The 20,834-nt window shown below is 39.3% G+C and overlaps 1 protein-coding gene across 5 annotated transcripts in view; it reads right to left on the bottom strand.

Annotated features, from left to right (window-relative positions):
* Positions 1 to 465: 465 nt before the first annotated feature.
* The window catches only part of celf3a (cugbp, Elav-like family member 3a), a 28,076-nt gene continuing 7,707 nt past the window's right edge, over positions 466 to 20,834 (bottom strand). The window contains exons 4-15 of one of the 5 annotated variants that reach the window (XR_013280682.1): positions 11,307 to 11,355; positions 9,792 to 9,920; positions 9,236 to 9,315; positions 8,053 to 8,196; positions 7,795 to 7,939; positions 6,504 to 6,653; positions 6,278 to 6,337; positions 4,409 to 4,513; positions 4,012 to 4,155; positions 3,511 to 3,643; positions 2,895 to 3,148; positions 466 to 1,355 (exon numbers count right to left, since the gene is read on the bottom strand). Coding sequence is in view for 3 of the 5 variants with exons in the window: in XM_077508254.1 (XP_077364380.1) it covers positions 3,516 to 3,643; positions 4,012 to 4,155; positions 4,409 to 4,513; positions 6,278 to 6,337; positions 6,504 to 6,653; positions 7,795 to 7,939; positions 8,053 to 8,196; positions 9,236 to 9,315; positions 9,792 to 9,920; positions 11,307 to 11,355 (1,134 nt within the window). In the remaining 2 variants the exon portion in view is untranslated. Of the gene's footprint in view, positions 3,149 to 3,510; positions 3,644 to 4,011; positions 4,156 to 4,408; positions 4,514 to 6,277; positions 6,338 to 6,503; positions 6,654 to 7,794; positions 7,940 to 8,052; positions 8,197 to 9,235; positions 9,316 to 9,791; positions 9,921 to 11,306; positions 11,356 to 20,834 lie in introns of all 5 variants that reach the window. The other 4 variants (XR_013280683.1, XM_077508254.1, XM_077508253.1 and 1 more) reach the window with 4 other exon arrangements.

The following is a 20,834-nucleotide window of genomic DNA, read 5'->3' as shown; positions in this document are numbered from 1 at the left end:
AACACCAGCGCTAATTTATAGTAGCATTTAATTGCTAGCTATTTATTTCTACATACTTTCAATCTACTGCTAGTGAGTGGTTTACACTTGCACAGTACACCTCCCTCATCTAACAACCGCAAGAAACAACACCTGACAATACCTGACAGCAGCTTGCAGCCCCAAAAAAAGAAAAAAAGAAAAAAGAGGCCCTAATCATCCTGTCATACTTGAGACATGCCAAAAAGAAGCTAAGCGTGTTTAGACACATCAGGCCGAACCCGGAAAGCTTCGGCAGACTCGATCTGCAAACGCCAGCTGTCTCATCGACTCCGTATTCATCCGGCATAGTCATTAACTCACAAGAAGAGTTTGCTTAAGGATCGTGGTACACAACAGTCTTATTTGCTTTGTTTTGCTCTTCTCATTTATATTCATGGTGGAATTGCACTTGCTTAAAAAAAACACACACACAATGACACACAATGAGTTTTTCTAAATTGTACTTTATTTTCTTTTAAAGACGTGTTTTAAAACAGCGATTGTAGAGAATAAATAAAGAAACATTATGCTTTTTTTTTTTTTTTTTTTACTTCCTTACATTTATGTCATTAGAAACTCTTATCATAAGCGTATTCATTGTCTCGAAGGAATAAGGAGTCCTCTGTATTCTTAAAATAAATAAAATCAAATCACATCCCTCCCAATTACCAAATAAATTAAAACATAAAAAAAAAAAAAAAGATAGAAAAAAATCCCATCCCCTTGTTTCATTTTGTAAAGTTGAAAAGTAGTGGCAGCAGAAATTTTTGAAGATCTTTTTACTCCCCCCCCCGCCCTTAACTAAGGTATGTACAGTGAGGAAACCCATCCAATTCTCTTCCTGCTTAAGAACCATGATCTGAATTTACGTATAAATAATCAAACTACATCTACATAACAAAATTACCAGCGGTAATCATACATAATATATTTTCTTTCCCCTCCAACCGTGTCGAACCTTCTAGATCACAAAATCACACTATACAGCAGGACCCTGTTCAGTAGAATCACATCAGTGATATGCTTTTTTTGTTTTTGTTTTGTTTCGAAACATGTCGGTGAATTCAAACGTGTTCCTGACAGAGTATGTACATCATCATGGAATGGTCGGAACTCTTGGAGCACTTCTGATATTGTTGCTGCCGCTGTACTTGTTGATATTTACTGCAGTTGCGCGTGTTTTAGTGTATTTAAATAATGTCATATTGTCTTTTTTTTGTATTTTTTTTTGTATGTGAAATGCTGCTCCTATGTGCTATTATGGTTGGTCAAACAACCAAACAAGGCTGGGACATCCCGAGGTGGTTTTTCTTGATTGAACTCCTAAAATTGCCCTGGAGATAAGAGGAGAGAAAAGACAAAAAATATTTAAGGCACATGAAATAAGTACAAATTCATATCTTTATTTGTTTATTTTTGCAACTGCAGTCGCACTGAGGCTGCAGGGGAGTCTCGCTATTCAATCATAGTGTCCATGCAAGTCAAAACTGTGGCAGTCGTGTAGTGCTGCAAGTGTATGCACGTTTGGACCAAAAGTCAATTTTGGCAGGCAAAGTAATTCAGAACATGCACAGTAGGAATTCTGGTGGGCGCGTATGTTAAAGAATATTCACATTTTGAAAAGTCAGATCATTTTGAGGGCCTTGCTCAAAAACACAGCATCTGCAGATAAAAGGTGCACATGATGCATTATATCATTTTTTTTATAACATCGGGAGAAATAAAAAAATTCTTATTTTTTGTTGCCATTTATGTTCTATACAATTATATATTTCCAGCATTGACTTGACTATATGGAAAGTGGAAACGCATCGCCAGAAACGTTCAGCTTTGACCTACTTTGTCATAGACTGCCATGTCGCTTTGCAGTTTCTGTACAGTAGGGGGCAGTATGCACTAAAGAGCTGCAAAAAAGAACAATAAGAAGAAGGAGGAGACGAGAAAGAGAAAGTGGATGCTTGTGTTCAGTCATATATTTTTTTTTTAATTTATACTAAATAACGTTGATTACGGAAGCTTATTGCATTTACTTGGGAAAAAAACAAACGATTTTTTTAGTATTTTTTTTTCAGTTAATCTGAATTTTTTGTTTCTGTTTTACTGAATATTTAAAAAAAAAAAAAAAAAGACTTCTATCACGACGGCGTTTTGCAGCTACAGTGTTTTTATGAGCGTGACAATTTCACTTGACGACATTCATGGAAAATTGCTCGTCTGTTTTTTGGTCCCCAGAATTCCTAAAGAGGAATGCAGTTCCTCTGCCAGCAGCACATGTCACAGGAACCAAACAGATGAACCCAAAAGTTTTGAAAGCAAAGTTAGTGTCTCAAAAAATACACACGCAGTTACTGTTGTTGTTGTTGTTGTCATATCTTTCGCACAGACATTTACACTCAAAATTTCACTTTGTCTCACACCGACACAAACACACACATCATCCTGTCTGCCATTTGTGCGTTTCAATATGTTCAATACATTTCCAGTGTCACAAACAACAACCAAAGTTCAGGCACAAAATCACATGGAATTGAGTTAACAACCAAACAAAAACCCCTCACGACTTCACGGAAAACTACCACACCATCCAACTAAACAAAGGGAAAGTGTAAGAATGATAATCATGACAGATTAAAAAAAAAAAAAAAGAACTAATAAAAAAAGAAAAGAAAAAACTACTACAATTTGGTTTGTTTTCAAATTTGGAGGTAGAGCACCAAAAAAAAAAAAAAAAAAAGCATGTCATGATAATCAGTTACTTACAGATGCTGAGGTCGTGATTTTTTTTTTTTTTTTTTTTTTTTTTTTAAATCGCTCAGTGTTTGCAAGGATTGAAACCACGACAAAAAAATAATAAGAGGAAACTCACAACGCACCAAACACAGTTGACGGTCGCCACAGTAACCCGCCATGCAGTTGAGCATGGTGAATCAAGGCAACGGCCCCAAAAGAAAAAAAAAAAAAATCGCTAACGGCAACCATCACAGGCAATATCGCCACAGCAACCAACACAGGCCAATTAACTTACGACGCAGTGAGAAGGAAGGGGGGGAGGTTTTAGCGGTTGCTAAGCAACCGTAGCCATAGCGACGCACGTCTCCCAACGATTTATGTATGTCGACGGGACAGTCTTGAGAGTGGTTGCGATGATTTTGTTTCAGGAAAAATGGCATATGGCACAGCACAAAAACAATAAATGAAAGGTCAAAGAAAAATTCATGAAAGCTGTGACAGAACACTTGTTAAAAAACAGGATATTTGATATCAACATTCTACTTCTCTAACACTGAAGCTACTTGCTGAAAAAAATGAACACTTTCAAAACATTCAAACGGACGCCTGTCATGTATCCATAAAAGATGACGAGTGCTGCACCTCATTAAAGTTCATCTACTGTAGTTCCACCTAAGAAGAACTCGTCTTATTTACAGTGGCTCAATCTCTATTAGCGGCTGTCTGTCTGTCTGTCCCACATCGTCATTTGAAGCTCACCTCCTTCAGTAAGGTCTGTTGGCATCCTTGGGCCTCTTCAGTTGCACCTTCAGTCTCTTCATGCCTATTTGGAAGCCATTCATGGCTTGGATGGCAGTCTGAGCACTGGATGGGTTGTCGAAACTCACAAAACCTGAGGGGAAATAGAAGCAAAAAATAAAAATAAAAAAAATTGATCAACTACTACTTGTCCAAAATGCTGCTGTTCATCTCCTTACTGGTGCCCGTAAGAGGGATCACATATTATATGCACTTCAAAATGTTTGCTTTGTTCTTGTTTTGTTTCCTTATTCTTTACTTATCTTTATTTACAGCACTTTGTATACAGCAATGCCTGTTCTGAAAGCGCTTTATAAATGACGTTGAGTTGAGTTATCAAGGTTTGGGAAAACTGAGAACGTATATTAGGTGTCTAAAAGCGTTGTCTTTTCTCCTTTTTGTTACTAAATACCACACGCTAGACGGCAATGATCGTAATAATAGTTATCAGCTGCGGCCCACCGAAGCATTTGCTTTGGTTGGTGGCACGGTCAACAAAGACTTTAGCCGAGATGACATTTCCAAAGGGCAAGAACATTTGCAGGATCTCGGAGTCGGTGAACTCCTGAGGCAGGTGGTAGATGAAGATGTTGCAGCCTTCAGGACCTGAACACAAAAGACAGGAAATGGATGGTAAAATATTATTTTGAAACAGCATCATGATTATTGTACAATATTACCTCAGTAAACTACTTGACCGATACACGAGAATATGCAATCATTATGTCAACGTAGGATATAATAAGAAAAGCCGATAAAGCAGCAGCAACCGCATCCTTGTTTGCACATCGTTATCTGTCATCAGAAATGTGCCAAATGACGTGTTGCCCAACAGGTTCTTTCTTTTTGTAGAATTTACCTTCACGTTGCTGGAGCTGCTGCGGCTGCTGCGGCTGCTGCGCTACCAGAGTGGGCTGGTGGGGGAACGGCTGCCCTACCAGGCTGTAGGCCGCCGGATAGGTGGCTATGCGATAAGACCAAAAAGATCATCACCGAACGATATTAAGCAACGAGACTTAAGCGAAATTTCTGGAGAAATTGCGTGGCAATGCTGAAAGCGGAATGCTAAGCTGAATGCTGATGAAGTCATTTGAAAGATGAATTATGTGAAAATTACAACCTTTTCATTGAAGTTAAAAGATACATAAAAATAAAAAAGAACTGAGCAGTACCACAAAGCTGGTAATGATGATCAGTTGTATGGATGGAAGTGGGCGTGGAAAGTGGAACTTGGAAAAAGTTCAATGTCAGTCCCATTGAAAATGAATGGGGAAAAGTTGATATTTCACGTCAAATTGTAAGTAATCAGACGATATATATACCCCGGAATGCGGGAATTTTTGAAGCAAGTTGAAATTTGAACGGTGTAAATCAGATGTATTATGCGGGAGTTGTTTCTCGGCAAAAAAAATACAAATCCGAATAATGCTTTCAGCATTCCCACAATTAGAACAGACCAAACTGCTACCAAAAAAAAAAAAAAAAGTATTGTATTTTGACAAAAGAAAATCAAATCTTTGTTTAAATGAATACAAAGCTACTTAAATCTGATTTAAATATGAAAAAAAAAAAGAAAAAAGAATGTGGATGTCTACTTTGAACAAGAGTTTGCCGGAAATGGGGCAATGCACAGGTTGTTTGGCAGTCGTTTATGAAGTTACATAAGAGGGTTTTGTATTCAGGTCACACATCCTGCGTAAAATGGGAGGGAGAGCCAGAAAGATTTCCCATTTCATATTTGGGTACAAAAGAAGAGCACTGTACATTTGAAATACACAAATAACATCTATTTTTTCCTCCTCATTACAACCATGAGGCATTTAACACATAAAATACATGTAAATGTGTTTGTTTACATTCGACGAAACACGAGGGCTGGCCTTTAAAATAAATCAATCAATAAATCAATCAATCGAATAATCAATTATCAAATTGGTTTTCCTTTTTAAGCCCTATATGGATTCATGAAACCCTGAATGGATTATTTTATGTAGCTCTTTTCCCCCATAAATTCTGAAGAAAATTGAATTTTAAAGACCAAATTAATGACTGTTCACATAAATTGAAAAAAGTATTTTCTTACATTCATGAAAGACCTGACTTATTGCTCTTAAAGACAATTTGGAATAATAATAAAAAAATTAAAAAAATTACCATAAAATATTTTTGGAATTTCTAAAAAAGTCAGAAAATTATTTGTTTATTTATTATAAAGAATAAGGCAGAAAAAAATCAAAAAGTAACTCTAAAATGTCCCCCCAAAAAAGAAAAAAATATCCTAAAAATGACCATAAAATGTCTACAAAATTGCCAAAAATGTCAGAAATTTGCTGGCAAAAAAAAAATGTCCAAAAATAGCCCTTAAAAGAAGGAAGAAGAGAAGCAGAAAATGATCGTAATATGTCCATAAAATTGCCAAAAAAATGTCAGAAATTGTAACAGGTAGAAAACTCCAAAAATATGAAAACAAATCCAAAAACTAAAAAGAAAAAGTAGAAGACAATGACTGTCAAAGTGTTGGATGCTGCATATTTTGATGTTGTGGTTATTAGTTTTTGGGCCCGCAGTAGATTAGACGAACCCGAACATCTTGAAATGTTTTGCGGTTCCAGACGCTCGTTTGTTTATTTGATTTGGCCTAAAATGGCTCTTAAGGCAGCAAAGGTTTTCTTGAAGACAACATTTTCCACGTGATGCACCTGTGGAATGACTGTTGACTGCGCCTCACCTGTGTAGTGCTGCATGCCCGTGTAAGCTTGCTGCAGGGGGTCCAGCACAGGACTCTGAGCTGTGACACAAAAACATCAGCACCAAATCGCGTCAGCACGGCTCCAAATAGTGCGCGGCGCCGTCGCTTCCTTTCATTTGCTCTTAATTACGCTCTCGCTGTGGCATATGAGAGTCCAAAAAACCCCCAAAACAATCAGAGACGAGCATGTATGATCGTGCAGTACCTTGATAGGCATGGACCCCGTTGGTGTACAGGGCCTCTGTTGCTGATTGGCCATTGGGTGGCGCTGCCACGGACGGGTAGCTGCTCACTGCGATTGGCGGAGGCAGAGCAGGAACAGGTGTGGCGGCAATGGAGGGTGGAGTGCTGGTACCTGTACACAGCATTTCAGATACAGAAATGCCACGTTTGCATCAGGAAAAGGTCAAAATGCAGTTCGGAGTGAATTGAAACAACTACTGGATGAAGCATTGTGTTCCATTGCTAGAAAAAACATGGAACCTACAAAAAGAAAGATTAGAGTCTCTTCTTTCATGAGGGAAAAAAAAAAAGGATTTCTATCCATTACTGTTTTTGCAGCAATTAGCATTAGAATATAGCTAAGTTTCATCATTATTCGCAAATGTGTTTAAAACTGTGGGAAAACAGCTTGTTGCAACATGACCCCGGTCGATCTCTTATACTCTGTTGCCACCTGCTGGCCGTTTTATTGCTTCAAGCATTCTCTTCAGTTCAGAGGCTGCATCAAACCCTTCTGTATGCTCTAGCATAAAAAAAACAACATTAAAAAAACGTATAACTACGTCTTTGGGAGCATGGCAATATTTAAACTAGAACACATTTATACATTTTTGGGAGTAAATGAGTTAATGACAACAATTAAATTGCTAAGTCACCTTTATCTCGTAAGACTACCAAATTACATATTAAAAAACTAACATCGGTTCAGCATAACTTGTGATATAATTTTAGATTAAAATATAATATAAAAATAATTTATTGACTACAGCTTATGAGAGTGTTGTGAATAGTAAAATAGAAAACTGAGGAATCCTCAAAACATACAAAATGTTGTGAATTTCCATTAATTAATTTCATCAAGTGCAATATTTAATGTATAGTAAACACAGATTTGGAATTTCAAAAGCAATTCAATTGTGTGACGTTACCATGTGATATTTTTATTCTAAATGTTTAATCCTAATTGAGCCCTTGCTTTTAGATTTGTGATTCAATGTCTTGTCGTTATTTTCTTATCTTTCTGCGTGTATTGTTATGATGAATGTGAACAGGTACTGAACAAATTCAGTGGGCGAAATAAGTGAAGTATCCTTTTGATGTTAAGACTGGTGGGTGTCAAGCAAATCTTTGGGTTGACATGAGCACGATTTTGTTTCTTTGGACACCATCCGACTGTCAAGCCGAAACGTAATCACGCACGAGCGTCCGCGCCAGCCGTCTCGTCTCGTCTCGTCTCGTCTCGTCTCGTCTCGTCTCGTCTCGTCTCGGGTTACCTGAGGAGGGGGTGATGGATGCGATGGGGGTGGCGATGATGCTGCTGGGGTTGAGGGCGGCCAGCTGTTGCATCTGAACGGCCGCCACCGTGGCAACAGGCGAGAGGTAGGCGGACTGGGCTACCAGCGCCTGCTGCTGCATCAACTGGGGCGGGGTTAAAGAGATCGCCATTGCTTCTTATTATCGGCTGGTTTGAGCTCCGACTTGAAAACTTCAATTCTTTTTCAAGTGTGAAACCAAACTGGAGCGTTTCTCACAGCTTGCGTGTAGGCGTTGTAGGCCCCGAGGTGCAGGGTCATGGGGCTGATGACTCCCAGCTGAGAGGCCACCTGCTGCATTCGCCGAAGCCCCCGCTCCTTCTCCGAATCGGCAAACTTTACCACCAGACTGGATGAAGCTCCCTAAGGAAAAGGAAAGAACAAGAACAAAAAAAAAAATGTCTGACGGCATATAAGAGCCACATATAAGTATTTTTTTATATCCCAGGAAAAAAAACTCACAAATTTACGAGAAATAAAGTTGCAGTTTTGCAATATGGTTCATCTCTGCTAAAGCAACCACTATCTAAATCCTTACTTGAAAAAAGTATTTGCACAAACATCTGAGTACGCTTTATGTCATTTTTGCACGTTTCTGAGTTTGTTTCTCACAAATCTGAAAGCTTTTTTCCCTCGCAAATTTGCCATTCATGTCATAAACCTGCGAGTTTATTTCTCGTATATTTGCAAGTTCTTTTTCTTGCAAATTTGCCATTTATAATGCCATAAAGTCTGAGTTTATTTCTTGTATATTTGAAAGTTTTTTTGTTTGTTTTTTTTTCTCACAAATTTGCCACAAATCTGCAGGTTTATTCATCGTATGTTTGCAAGTCTTTTTCTTGCAAATTTGCCACTTCATAAGGTCACAAATCTGCGAGTTTATATTGCTCGTAATTTTGTACGGTTTTTTTTTCAGGTCATAAATCTGCGAGTGTATTTCTTGTGTATTTGTGTCACAAACCTGCGAGCTTTTCTTGCAAATTTGCCACTTTATAAGGTCCCAAATCTGCAAGTTTATTCCTCGTAATTTTGTATACTTACAATGTTTTGTACTTGTTTCATTTATCGCATTCTTTACTGCATGGCCGACTTCTGTTTCGTGTACTTTGTAATACAACGATGCTTGTTTTGAAGTGCTTGATAAATAAAGTTGACTTTAGAGTGGTTCATAAACCGTAAGACTGTTACAAATATGTTATTTCAATTTATAATAATATATTTATATTATAATAATAATAATTATAATAATAAAATATATTTACAATTATTTCATACATATATAGTGAGGAATAAGCGGTCAAGAAAATGAATGGATATATATATATATATATATATATAATTATAATGAAAAAAAAATATACCGTATATGTTATTTGTAATAATTGTAATAATAATTACTCACTGGTAGAGTACGACTGCCATGCAGAGCGTTGATAGCAGCTTGGGCCTCGACGTTGCTCTGGAACTTGACAAATGCACACCCTAGAACAGGAAAAAAAAGCGTAAACCTCACACGCAATGATACGTCCGTTTCAAAAATACATTTTGGCGCCGCCTTCAATTCATCGGTAACCTCGCTATCATTAAACATGGTCCAGGAAACATTCATTGCTTCATCAATCACAGCCAGTAAACCGCCGCTCGCGTCATTAAGCAATGACCCATAAAAAACCGTATTGCACCATTAGTCATGCCTCAGGCAACAGACGCGTTGCATCCGTGTTTGAACTGTCGTCGCACTTTGATTTACATGGCAAATATCATTCGCATTGTTACGCACGCTCGTCACTCTCATTCATGTGAGGACAAAAGGCTGGATTTGAACTCTCGTAGCTCGGACGTCACTCTGCCATCATTTTAATTCGCATTGTAAAAACGGGAAAGCATCAACTTTTGATGTGTTTTGAAACAGCACAACGGTCATCATGCGCCCTTCCCCCGATTTGGAAGTCGTTTACCTTTGCTGGTCCCGTCGGGCCCGCGGAGCACCGTGCACTCCTCGATGCTGCCGAAGGGTTCAAACATCTTGCGCACGTCCGGGTCCGTCTGCTGCTTTCCCAGCATGCCGACAAACAACTTCCTGTCTTCTAAGGAAGAAGGATGATATCGAGAGGAGAGAGAACACAGCAATAATATGATTAGATGATATGAGTGGAAGCTGGACATAGTCAATGAGAAAAGATGGAGTCAAATGTTTTATTTTCAAAAAATAAAATCAATAAAATCTCGGTTTGGATCTGTTATTAGATTTGATTACATCATTACATTATTACAGTAACATCTGGAAGGCTCAATCACTCATAAAAACAAACAAACGAGAATTCAGACACCAGTATTAGTGTACCTAATGTTGTGACCGCCTGCTATACTTAAAAATCACCACCAGAGGGCAGTAACGCAAATGCATATCAAAACACACTAACAGCATCTGGCAGTGGCTCTTGAGATTTGACAGAAAACGTTGGCTGACGTCACGTGTGGACATGTTTTGGCTCATTCCCCACAACTCAGTCGCCATTTTTTTTTTTTTTTTTATTGTACTGTACTGTACATGAAATTGTTCAGAGCGCTAACATAATTCACTGGTTCAGTGTACTGAGTTGTGTTGTGTCAAATAAGGAAAATCATAAGGTGGCACAGTGTGTTTGCATCCCGGTAATGTGACAGTGAGTCAGCATGTGAAGGAAGCAGAAACTGAAGCAGATGAATGAACGTCAGCGGTGACTTACGATCAAGATAAAATGTCAAAATACACGCACCAGTCACAACATTAGGTACACCTATTTAACACACAGCCAGGAGCGAAGTCAGGAAAATGAACCTGTCAATGTGAGTCACTGACATTGACATAAAAACAATTTTACAGTACATATTACATGTTTTGTTTTTTTTGATTATATATTTTCCCACTTGAGTAGTCGCCGATACCGATACCAATCCCATTCCTTAAAATTGCATGAAATTAATGGCAATTTTTGCATTTTTGTATTTATTCATAAAATATTTTGTATAGAAAACCCAATAAAATGAATTAAAATAAAGGAATGAAATGAAATCATTCATAAATAACAGTAAATAATAATACATAAATAATACTTAAATAATAAGTCGGAAATGAAATGTGGTTATACAACTTCATCCGACCAATATTGGTATCAGCTGCTGTTGCGAGTACCCGATACCTTCAAATAAGGTACTCGCCCATCCCAAATTATTCATAGCTATATTATATTTAATTGTAGTTTTCTTAGAATCAACAAATTGTATGTTTGTTTATTGAACATATAAACATAAACAGGTAGCAGAAAAAAATAAAAATAAAAATAAACCATTTTAACTCCAGCGTTGTAAAAAAAATAAGTAATAAAAAAAAAAAAATTACTGCTAGCCTAATAAAGGTGTAGAAAAAAAATGTCATGTGTGCGTGTTTTTTGTTTTGTTTTGTTTTTTTTGCACAGGTGCCTCTTACTTACCCCCTCTACTCTCGCTGTCTGCTGGCTTCACCTGGATTGGACGATTCATCTGGAAGCAAGTAAACATGTGATGCGGTCAGTTTCGATGCTCAAACATGATGAGAGTCCAACAAAATGATTTATTTTTATTTTTTTGAATTTAGCACTACACTGGTGTTAATTTCATCAACGAAAACTAAACAAAAATTATTTCATCAACACAAATTTTTCACCGGAATAAAAGTAGACTAGACTAAAACCCTCAGTAATAAACAATAACTGGGACTATATCAGTATGGAATTTTCATAGACTGACAGGAAGTGGATTCACAGTGAAGGTTGAAAAAAAAAAATATATATATTATTGGTATAACTTAACATGAATCCAACGGCTATAATGTTCCAACAATAATGTTAATCCGACCGCTAACTAATGCTGGCTAACTTGCTAGCTCATAGCATGGAGCCATTTGTTGACAGTTTTTATTGGCTAAAACTCGACGAATAAAATTGTGTTTTCTTGGACTAAAATAAAGACGAAAATGCTAGATTTATAGTCAACTAAAAATGGACTAAATAATGCTAACTGATGCTGGCTAATTTGCTAGCTCATAGCATGGAGCCATTTGTTGACAGTTTTTATTGACTAAAACTAGACAAATAAAATGATGTTTTCTTGGACTAAAAGATTAAAATGCTAGATTTATAATCGACTAAAAATGAACTAAATAAAAATGGGATGAGGTTGACTAACTGTGATAAAAACGAACAAGCGTGACTAAAATTGGACTATAAAACAGTCTAAATTTAAAAATGGCGGTTAAAATTAACAGTACACTCCACCTGTGGCCACAACATTAGGTACACCTACATATTGGGCATATAAATGATTTTGTATTTATTTGATAATATAGTGTATGTATTTGTTATTGTGGCTGTAGTTTGTAGTCACAAAGACGGCCAATTATTTCCATTTTTGGCTATATGAAAAAGGTAAGGTGAGGACGACTACTGTAATTTCAATCAAAATTGAGCGCTACAGCTGACATATGAAATGTTATTAGGTGTACCTAATAAAGTGTTCCCATGAGTGTATTATTGAAGGCTCTTCCGCTTTACCTTCCCTCCAATGACTCTCTCTCAGAATCCCCTCTAATCCCAAGTCTACCGTTGCTTCCGCCCACAGATCGCGCCAAAACCAGGAAAAGCACACCCACCCACGCAGGATTGGGCAAGTGATGAGATTAAGAACACTCGCCGGCTAATCTGGATTACAGGAGCATGCGGCATCAGACGCCAGCCAAGATATTCCGAGCCTGACAGAGAGGCAAAAAGATGAGTCGTAGCGGAGTTATTGGGTGGGCGGAGCAAATGGAAATGGAAATGAAAGATTGACCGGAAAAAGGGGGCGGGGCACAACAAAGCAGGATTAAACTTGCTTTTTCATCAAGCGTCTGAATGTATCTTTCCCTCCACAATTGACGCCTCTTTTATTTATTCAAGACCGATATGAAATTGCACGTGAGCGTCTTTCAAATATGACGAGCCCAAAATAGGAAAGGGGGTGTTGCGCTAAAAAGGGAAAAAAAAACAGAAGGGGGTTTAAAGGGAGAAGTGCAGATTGAGGGATTGAATGGAGCATATGGAGACAAGGCAGGAAGATGGGGATGTGTGTGCGCATGTGTGAAGTGTGTTTGTGTTGGGGGGATTTGGTGGTGGTGGTTATGCATGTAGCAGAGTGCCACTCTGTTAACTGCGTCTTAATGAAGGTCTTAATTATGGAGCTGGTGACATTTCCGCCACTCTCTGATCTTGTGTCACTGCTTAATCCGCTGTGATCGGTCACCAGGAGACACTATTGATCGCTCTGGGCCTCCAGGACCAAGCACATGCACAACTGCTCGGGACTCCAAACACCTGCTGCAAGGGGCCCTTATGTCTCCTCACTGAGGGGGGTCCCATTGATTGCACCAATTAGTCGGGAAGGGGAAAGTTGCTGTCGGGGGAAAGTTTTAAAATGATACTGCAATTAACTAGACAAAGTGACATTTCTGCAGAAATTGCGTGGGAATGCTGAAAGCTGAATGCTAATAAAATATTTCCCAAGCAAGCATTGACCCGACGCACTTGCATGTCTCCGTAACGCCAGGCAACAACAAGTTCCATTGTTTCTTTTGTGTCGTGTGAATTCTCACTTGCTGTGGAACGGCCCGAGAGTCCGACGTCGACTGACCAATCAATCAATCAACCAATAGGCGAATAGTTCACCTTCAAGACACATTTAGGAACCGCCCCTTCATTTGAATAACATTTTACGACGCATTAAATAAATATGAGAGCACAGCGTTTTTTTTATTTATTTAGATTTTTTTTTGTCTCATTTTTTATTTATTTATTTTTACTTTTACATATATTCATTTCTCTTTATTTTTTGTATTTAATTTTTTTATATCTGTGTTTATTTTTACTTTTTAAAAATGTATGTATGTATTGACTTTTTATGTGGTCATTTTTGGTCCTCATGTTGTTGTGCAGCCAGGATCATCGAGACGTGTGTAGCACTTTGATACAACATGCTAACTTCCATTTGAAAATCCTAATTTATGGAGTGAATCTCACTTTTAAGACTGAATTCTGGCCACCTCAATTAGTTTTGTACCGTGTTGCATCGGTAATTACCGGCATGCTTTATTTGTACGTCACAGCACCGCGTCACCCTTGCAGGTATTTGCGAGTACGTCTGCCATTTACGGCCTTTGTATTTCTTCCGTGTGGATCGGAACAGTCACAGACCGATGTGGTGAATTTCAATTAAGCTCCATGCGGTGTTGTTTGTTGTTGTTGGTGGGATCTTTTAAAAGCTTCGACCAATTGTCTGCTTGCCCACCGCTTGCTTCCACATCAATTAGCTCGCGTTGCGTTTGAGCCGCGCAACTTAAAAGCTGCGTGACAGGACATTATAGTCGCATGCGGAGATTCTGGTGGCTGCCATGGTTACCGCCTCGACGACGACCCATAACACACAAATGTGATCTTGTAACGTATTTTGCACATTCACAACATTCACATCATGAATCTGAAGATGCGATAGGCTATGAAACATAAGCCTATGTCACAAGAATTTACAGTCAGTAAATTACGCGTAAAGCAATTTCATGTTATTGAATTTTTTTTGGTTTGGCAGATTTCATTAGCTGATGTTTGCTTTGCACAAATAGATTGCCATTGGTAGAGGTCAGCGGCCAATAAGACTTGCAGAGATGACAGCAAGTATTTCATCATCACTGTGTATGAACTACATGCACTGATATACAGTTTATATACATGTGTAAATTATGTATACTATGACACTGAAATGAAAAGATACTATTTGATACAATATGCAGTGAAAACAATTTAAAATGTGCTACGACATCAGGAAGATGTGGTGTAAATACAAACAGATGAAGTTTGTTTCCTCTTTTATTGTCTTGTCAGAAAACATTGGTAATAAAATTTGCATTATTTTTGACGACAGCTTTAACCCATTTGAACTCATCAGGATGGGTACTTTTTTTTTATGGAGGACCAAAACTGCCAAAATTCAAAATAAATAAATGACTAAATTGAAAATGAAAATGGATGTTTAAAAAAATATATCATTGAAAATTCTATCCAGAAAAATAAATATAAATGGAATTATAAAGAGCAAAAAATATATATACATAAATATATATATTTTAATTATATTTTTTATATCTGTTTTTATTTTCACTTCTACTCATTTATTTATTTATTTATTTATTTGTTTATGTAGTCATTTATTCATTCCTTCATTCATTGACTCATTTATTTAGTCATTTATTTATCCAGTCATTTTTATGTTTTTTTATTTTGGCAGTTTTGGGCCGTATTGCCAAGGTGAAATGTTCTACAAATGAGGGGGCGGTCCTAAGCGTGTGTTGGGTTGGACTTCCACGCCGTCATTGGTCGAGAGTGAGCAGCCGGACGAACAAGGAAGCGTCGCCGGCTTGCAACGGACGACTTTTGTGCCGCTTGGAAAATGAAACGAGAGGCGATTTATGGAGAAATTTCAAAACGACAAATGAAGTCCAACTGTCCAATATCGTCCATATCTCTTCATTGATCTCATGTGGACCATTTTGCAAATACTTGGCTATTGCATAACAAGAGCATTAATAAGATAATAATGATAAAAAACAATATTATTATTCACATTATCACCACTATAATGTAAGCAAAACATTGATTTATTGGGGCGACGTGGCTCTGATCATAGCTCATTTGAATTCTATCTATAAAAAGTAGTGATAGACCGATATGTTTTTTTCAAGGCCGATACCGATACAGATTATTTGTAGTCAAGTTGGCCGATAACCGATATTTCAAGCCGATATTCATTTGCAGTAAAATGGGGAGGGGGGGGGAATTCTTTCAAACTATATATAATTTCTCACTGAGTAACAAATTCATGTGAATGTAGCTCATTTGGGGTTTTTGTTAGGGTTCGTAAAAACGTTTCAAAAAGATTTTTGCGGTGAAAAATTGTGTGAATATGTTCCAAATGTGTTTACGACAAATAAAAACTGACTGCGAACATCTTACAAATCCTGATGAAAACCCCAAATTCGCTACGTTCGCAAGTATCCCCTGCTCAGTGAGCTTTATCGGCCTTCAGATTCAAAACATGGCCGATGCCGATATTTGTCAAAATGCCAAATATCGGCGCCGATAATCGGCCGGGGCCCTAATAAAAAGACAATGAAAAACAAAACAAGCATGGCGAAACGGAACGAAATTAGCGTGACGTGATCATCTGCAGCGTTCGTGTTTAAACGCTGGCGGTGGCCAACAAAGACAAACAGCGAGGCCGCGATGGCAGAGATAAGAGCGGCACGGCGGCAGATGGCCCCGCTCGATCAACGAGAGGGACGACAGCGAGCAGCGGAGGCCATCGAGTGCCGAGCCACTCCAGATCGGCACGGCAACCGGCCCCCGGGCTCGCTCGGACGGCTCACCTCGCTCGCATTGGCCATCGCCATGACAACACCTGCGACGAGCACCACCGGGCCCCGATCAGGTAAACAGCACACGGAGGAGATGAGAGACAAATGAACAGGGACAAAAAGGAGCGTTTATGGGTCGGGAGATGGAGGGACCAGATTGGCGCGGAAATGGAGGGGAGGAAAAGAAACGTGCCTGTTGAATGTTAGCCTTGAGAGCAGATTTTTACAACCTTTTCCTCCTCCTCCTGTTGCTACCTCGCCCTCCCCTCCGCCGTACGGCTTGTTTACAAAAATATCAACAGCTCGTCAGCGGCACACCTTCATCCGCGCTCCATCTTTTGGCATCCTCTCACAACTGGGCACATGTGACATCAGGATTTTGGGGGATTACCACATATTAAATCCATAGATTATCCAATCACATTTGTGATAATACATCATCAGCAAACGTTGTCCGTACGCGCGAAGGGAATAAAATTGCTCCCAAATAAAAAATACATTTTCATGCTGTCGGGCAGCCGAAATGCGGTTGAGATTGTATGAATGGTGACATTTTCCTTTCCGCATCTTTCTCGCCTCCATTCTCTTCAATTTTGCTTGTGAATGGCTAATATATCAGCGCATCGCTTTTGCTCTTTCAAGAACATTTACAGCGCGGAGGCAGACTTGTGTGTGTGTGTGGGGGTGTTTAGAGGGGCGGGGCTGTGGGGCACAAAGACAATTTTCCTTCTTCTTCGCCCTCCCTCCACTCGCATAGCGGCGGCTGGCCATTGCATCGCGCCGGGTCGCTTAGCAACCTGGCATCCCTCGTCCCAGCTGTCTCCAGGCAACGAGACCTGCGACCGTAATCAACCTGCCCCCCCGCCTTCGCTTCCTCTCCAGTCTCCGCCGCTTTTTTTGCATCCTCGTCGACGCACTCGAGGGAGAATGAGGAAAGGCACAGGTGGAAACGGATACGTTCACATATGAAAATAGAAATAGAAAACATGTTACAAAAGGTTGGAAAAAAAAAGTGTGGAAAACGCTTTCGTTATCGTTGCACGCGCAAACGCGGAAGAAACGAGCGGCGCCGTGAATCCGGCTCCTGTGACAAACGGCAGATATCAAGCAGACTGACAGCTCGTCAGCGCGCAGTTCGATAATATTCAATCACTCGAGTCGGTCTGGAGCGTCAAAAAGCTGCTGCGCCGCTGAGTCGACGCACGTCCAAAATCAAAATCAGATCCGGTTTTAAAGGCATACAAAAAGGGGACAAAAAGGAATCTGGAGAAACCGGATGGAGTTTTTTGATGATTGGCACGCAATAGGGCACACATGGCACCAGATAATATATCACTGCATTTAAAAAAAAAAAAATAGTCATATATATATTTAATAATAATATATAGAGTAATATTTACTTGAAAAAAAATAGTAATTTTTTTTTACTCAGAAATTCCAAGTACATTTGACCAGTTTATTTAAAAAAAAAAAGTGCTGAAAAACAAACTCCTGCTCAAACTTGGGAGGTTGCCACTCTACCACCTGAGCCGTGCCACTCTTGACCAAAAAACGGTTCTGTTGGAGGCACAAGTATTCACACTGCAATCGGCCTGACATCAATATACTAACACACAGTAGAAGCGGCATGGCTCAGGTGGTAGAGTGGCTGTCACACAAACTGAAGGTTGTGGGTTCCATAACCCTTGAGTATTTTTTTTATTTTTTTTTAATAAACTGGTAAAATGTACTCAAACACTACTTGAAGTTTTACTTAGAATATCCGAGCAAAAAAAAAAACAAAACTTGACTCGGTTAAATATGACTTTTTTTTTTAATTATTATGATTTATTTTTTTAATCAGTGTACAGCTTTGTTGTATTTTGATGGTAGAGTGAGAGCTGTCATACCTGAATTGATCTTCAAATGACATCACATGACATGGCCAAGTCTTTCACTGTTTACGTTTTAATCAGTGCAAATATACTTTAGAGCGAGTCGTCCTCTGTACTAGTTGTAGCAGTAGGACGCAATTTTGAGTGCCAGCCTGTAAACAAACAGCAATGAAAAATAACTTCCTTAATAAAAGACAAGTATCATCTCTTCAGCCTGTTCAATATTCATGTCAGCTGCCGTTTGACTCGAGTCAGTGGAGCAGAGAGGGAACAGAACGGGAGTGTTGGACAGATTTCCCTCACACGAGTACAGTATGCGAGTGCAGATAACTTTGCTCATTTTCAATTGGACCGTCTTTATGCCATGATAACGCCACCGTGCAATGCGCACTTTTACATTGCCGGCCTAATGCCAAAGTTCCAAGAGACCACCGCATCCCCCTTTCCACTTTTGTGTGAATCCTTTGCATGCGCACACAATCAAACAACCCCCCCCCCCCAAAAAAAACACGATTTCTCAGTAACAGATGTCTGCATTTAAGCTGATAAACACACTGCCTCAATGCACGTACAACCCCCCCCACCCGTCACCCATATTGCAACCCGCTGTTCATTTTGTCAAATATTTCATCATTTCCAGCACGGAGCCCCCCCCCCCCCCCCCCTTTTGTTTGCCCAATTTCACTTGAATTCACATACCGTGTACAGCCTTCAGAAATACGCTGCTTTTTTTTCTTTTTTGCCAACTGCTGTTTGGATCCGTATATTCACACATGCGAAGGATTCAGATTCATGTAGCAAACGATCATCATCACTAATAACATACAAGTGAAAGCGAAAAATGACTCGTGGAATGGGCGAGAGCCGATATTATGTATCGTTTCGAGCCAATATTTCAAGGTGTTAGTCCTTGCGACCTATCGTGGCCATTTTATGAACAGGCACAAGAAATTTGAAGAATTGAAGAATAGAAAATTGTCATTAACTCATTTGCTCCCAAAAACGTATAAATACGTTTTATTTGAAATGTTACAAAGAAAAATATTTCTATTTTAGTTTGAAATAGTTTCTACAAATGTTGGCTGTGCCAAAAGTTGTTTTGCATATGCCGAGGGCCGCTATAAAATGGCCCCTGAGTCAAAATGCAGGCAAGTCTGAGACTTTTGTCACTTTAGACTTCGACTTGACTTTATTGATCCCTCTGGGAAATTTACATATCCAGCAGCAATAAGAACAGATAATAAAATAAAAAATAAAAAATAATTCAATCAATCAATAAATAAGGTTATTACACCAGAGATTGAATTAATAATAATCAAAATAAATGATTGTGTTATTTAGATTCACATCTGAGTCCACTTCCTCTACATTCGTCACAGGTTGTTTCAGGGCAACGTTTTGTTATGCATTCTATGGATTTTCTTTTTTTTTAAATCTGGTTGGAATGCAAAACAGTGTCCAAACAATGTAATTCTGTGAACACAAGAGTCTTCACATACACAAATTGTGACATCCTCCCCCTCAAAATCAGCATATAGTCACATCGTGCTATAAAAAGTCTGCGCTATAATTAGGCATTTATTCTAGACTATTGATAACCCCCCCCTGCTCTGTCTGGATGCTTATGGCTGACTACATGTCACAATTAGTCACCCGTTCCACCCGGATGCGGCTCTTAGCTCTCCCATGGACGAGCTCAAACGCACTCACACCACCAAGCCATCGAATAATACAACTTCCGTCTATCAATGATTTTGCTTTGGGATGTCTGCACATGACACAAAAAGCAACACAACCCCCGTGAAACCGTGTTCGCGCGAACACCTGCCCACTTTCCCTTCCCCCCCGTTCGCACACGCGTTCGCCCGTCACGTGATCAAACGGCGACTGCATTTCAAATGAAGAGCGGGTCATTGCAGCAAATATTAATTCACTTAAGTGTCTTCTGATGACGGCCTTTGTAATGGAGACGAGATGAGACAATGCGTGTGACAAATGTCGTCGCTGTTCAATGATGGCTTCTCTTAATGTACGCTCAACGTACGTTTTGCACGCTGGCAGGCCGCGTCACGGCTGGACTGAGTCAAAGGACACAAAGGGTTAAAACGATGAGATTTGACTTTCTTCCTTGAAATCAGTTCAATAGCGACGAATGCATTCTCTTATTTTCCAGCAAAGAAAAAACAGTATCAATATTCTTAGTCTATATTCCGTCCTGTAATTGCATTTTTTTTTCTTTTTTGAGCAGGTCTGGCCACGAGACGTCGGAGTCCATTATTCTTGGGCGGCGTAGGTGCAATTCGATGACAATTACGCCACAGCCGGGAGCAGGACTGGGGAGGTCAGGCCCGTGTTGAGCTAATAAGACGCTTTTGTCTTTATTTAAGCAGAGATAAAGACGGGCTGGGGACTGGCGAGCACACAAGCTTGTTGCGGAGATTTTTGGGCTGGCAGAGTAAAAAAAAAAAAAAAAAAAAGATAGGCAAGCGGGGGAGAGGATGAGGGGGGGGGGGGGGGGGGGGGGGCTGCTGATCCCCTACAAGAGGTCAGGAAGGTCACGCTACTGTCACGCTAACAATGGGATTAGTTTTGTCACAAGCATACTAGCAGGCTGCCCTGTCAAACTGTCACTAAGATACCAAAATAGGAAGTGGCCTCCCTTCACAATA

This window comes from Festucalex cinctus, chromosome 19 (genome assembly GCF_051991245.1).
Source record: "Festucalex cinctus isolate MCC-2025b chromosome 19, RoL_Fcin_1.0, whole genome shotgun sequence".
NCBI lineage: Eukaryota > Metazoa > Chordata > Actinopteri > Syngnathiformes > Syngnathidae > Festucalex > Festucalex cinctus.
Note: the sequence above shows the minus strand (reverse complement) of the source record. Positions and strands in the feature narration are given on the sequence as shown.